This window comes from Morone saxatilis, unplaced genomic scaffold (assembly GCF_004916995.1).
Source record: "Morone saxatilis isolate NCDOM2014 unplaced genomic scaffold, NCSU_SB_2.0 Contig3, whole genome shotgun sequence".
In the NCBI taxonomy this organism is placed as follows: domain Eukaryota; kingdom Metazoa; phylum Chordata; class Actinopteri; family Moronidae; genus Morone; species Morone saxatilis.
The window spans coordinates 13,928,329-13,930,594 of record NW_023339873.1 but is presented as its reverse complement, the minus strand read 5'-3'; the positions used below and the strand labels follow the sequence as shown (position 1 = coordinate 13,930,594).

The 2,266-nt window shown below is 43.1% G+C and overlaps 1 protein-coding gene across 1 annotated transcript in view; it reads left to right on the top strand.

The window, feature by feature from the left end:
* Positions 1-2,266, top strand: part of LOC118336803 — a 3,032-nt gene that overhangs the window by 382 nt on the left and 384 nt on the right. Inside the window, exon 2 of the mRNA XM_035673537.1 lies at positions 546-1,902. Within this exon, the coding sequence (XP_035529430.1) occupies positions 649-1,902 (1,254 nt within the window). The 5' untranslated portion in view covers positions 546-648. The remainder of the gene's footprint in view (positions 1-545; positions 1,903-2,266) is intronic.

Here is a 2,266-nt window from a genome sequence, read left to right as displayed (position 1 = left end):
TGGTTTAAAGTTTACATTATTCAGAGCACTACTAGGATTTCTCGTCCGTGTTGGCCCAAAGGCTGATCTTCAGTTCATTTTATGACCTTAAAAACAGCAGACAACTTATTTACCTATTCTGAAGCTTTTTGACTGCTTCATATGGTCTTCATCAACACATTTCATGTTATTCTCATTAAGCCAACATGGATGAGAAGCCCTACAAGTGTGCAGAGTGGTGCCCAGTGTTTATTACAGTTGCATGAGAAATGAGCAAACTTCATATGTTAGTAAAGACTGGGTCATTTGTTTAAAAGCTACAGAATAAGTGAGTAAGTGGAGCTAAAGTTGTCAGCTGTAAGTTAAAGCTCAAGAATGAATTTTCAAGTTCAACCTCGTGCAAAGTTGATTCAGTCCCACCTGTGCTCTTATTTTATACTAACAGTCCTAAACTGCAGAAGTCAGCTGTGTACCCCCAACCTTTTTCTCTTTTCACTTCAATTTATTTTATACATTTAATAATATATATTATTTTTTTGTGCTTGTTCCCCCTATAAATTATACAGGAAACCCCCTCAGTGGCTGGTTTGGAGGGTTTTGGTCTCAAAATCTATGGAAGTCGTGAGCACATAGACCAGGAGAAGACACAGACCTTAAGGGCAGCACACCATGGCAGGGAGAAGACACGGCAATGTCTATACTCAAGCACAACATGGTGTTAGAAGAGCAGATGGACTCGACCAGCCATTTCCAAACAAGCCTGTTAGTCACAGAAGGCCTCTCAACACCAAGACACAAGACTCACTTGATCTGAATGATTTTGAAAAAATCCATATTACAAAACAACCAAAAGGCTCTTTGTCACCCCAAGAGCGTCATTCAAATGGGGAGACCACTGCATCCCAATACCCAAGAAAAGACCCACTCAGACTGCCCAGAGGAGAACTGCAGATGGCCAAAGCAATTTACGCAAAAGAACTCATGCTACAGGAGAAGTTGTGGAGGGTTGAAGAAAAAATAAGACAAAAAATCCAGACAGACCGTGCTGATGACCAAAAGAGTGAGGAGGAGAGGCACAGCAGGGGACAAGCTCCCACAAAGACCAGGATGTCTGAGCTGCAGAGGAGAGAACCAGTGAGAAACAGAGAAACGATAAAGCAAGAGAGAAGACAGGAGGATGTTAAACAACTTAGGAAGAGGCAAGATCAGAGGAATGAGGACAGAAAGAGGAATACACGTGAAGAAGAGGGGGTCAGATTGGCAAGAAGGGACACAGAAGTTGCACAGAGTCCCCAGTCGCACAGAAAAGGACGCAAAGGAACTGATGAGATCATAGTTCGTGGGGAAGAAGTGAGCGGAGAGCTGAATGAATCGAGGTGGGAGAACGTGAAAGAGCGCACCAGAAGAAAAGGAGGGGATGAACAAGATTATGGCATTTGGGGAGGTGTGAAAGCAGAAAAACAAATGGAACCAGAAAAAAATACAACCTCCATGGGCGATAAAGTTTGGACGAGAGAAAAGAAATATGTGGAAAGGACATGTAAGGAGATTTACGGTTCAGACGATGAAGAATACCTGCCTCAAACCAGTCAACAGAAAACGTCTCACAGAGCTGCAACAGAAAACCACAGAGGTGAAGGAAGACAACAAGCACTGCTTCCACCCGTTTCTAGTCCTTCTCGTTCCAGCAGACCAGAGCAGGGGGAGCTCGACCTTAAAGACGGCACATATGACGGCCTCCAGCTTCTTCCTTGCAGAACCTGCAACAGAAAGTTTGCACGCAAAAGATTAGAGACGCATGTCCAAATCTGTAAAAAGGTGAAACAGTCACAACGTCAAGTCTTCAACTCCTACGTTAATAGGACCAAGGGATCTGCCATAGAGGAGTTCTTAAAAACCCACAGCAGAAGCAAGACTCCAGAGGTGGGCCGGTAGCATATTTGCCTCTTTTAAAGGGCCGCCCTGCCAGTTTAGGTTTATGTGAAGTACCCTGTGGAGGTTTTGACCACTAGTTATGGAGCGGACTTACAAACTGGGGGTTGAAAGGCATCGGTATTTGCTAACAAGGGAGAGTCTAATGAAAAGATGCTATTGGTTGCATCATGGGAAACTAAACTCATGTTTTTCAAGTCAGCGATAATCGTTCTTCGATTCAAACTATGTTTTGTTTTTCCCCCCAAAATTACAGTCTATTGAAATGTAATCTGAATCGCTTTTTAAAGTGACGTCATTTACTGTTTTGTTGTGTTTTATTTTAGCTTCCAGCAAAGAAGGAAAAAGACAGACC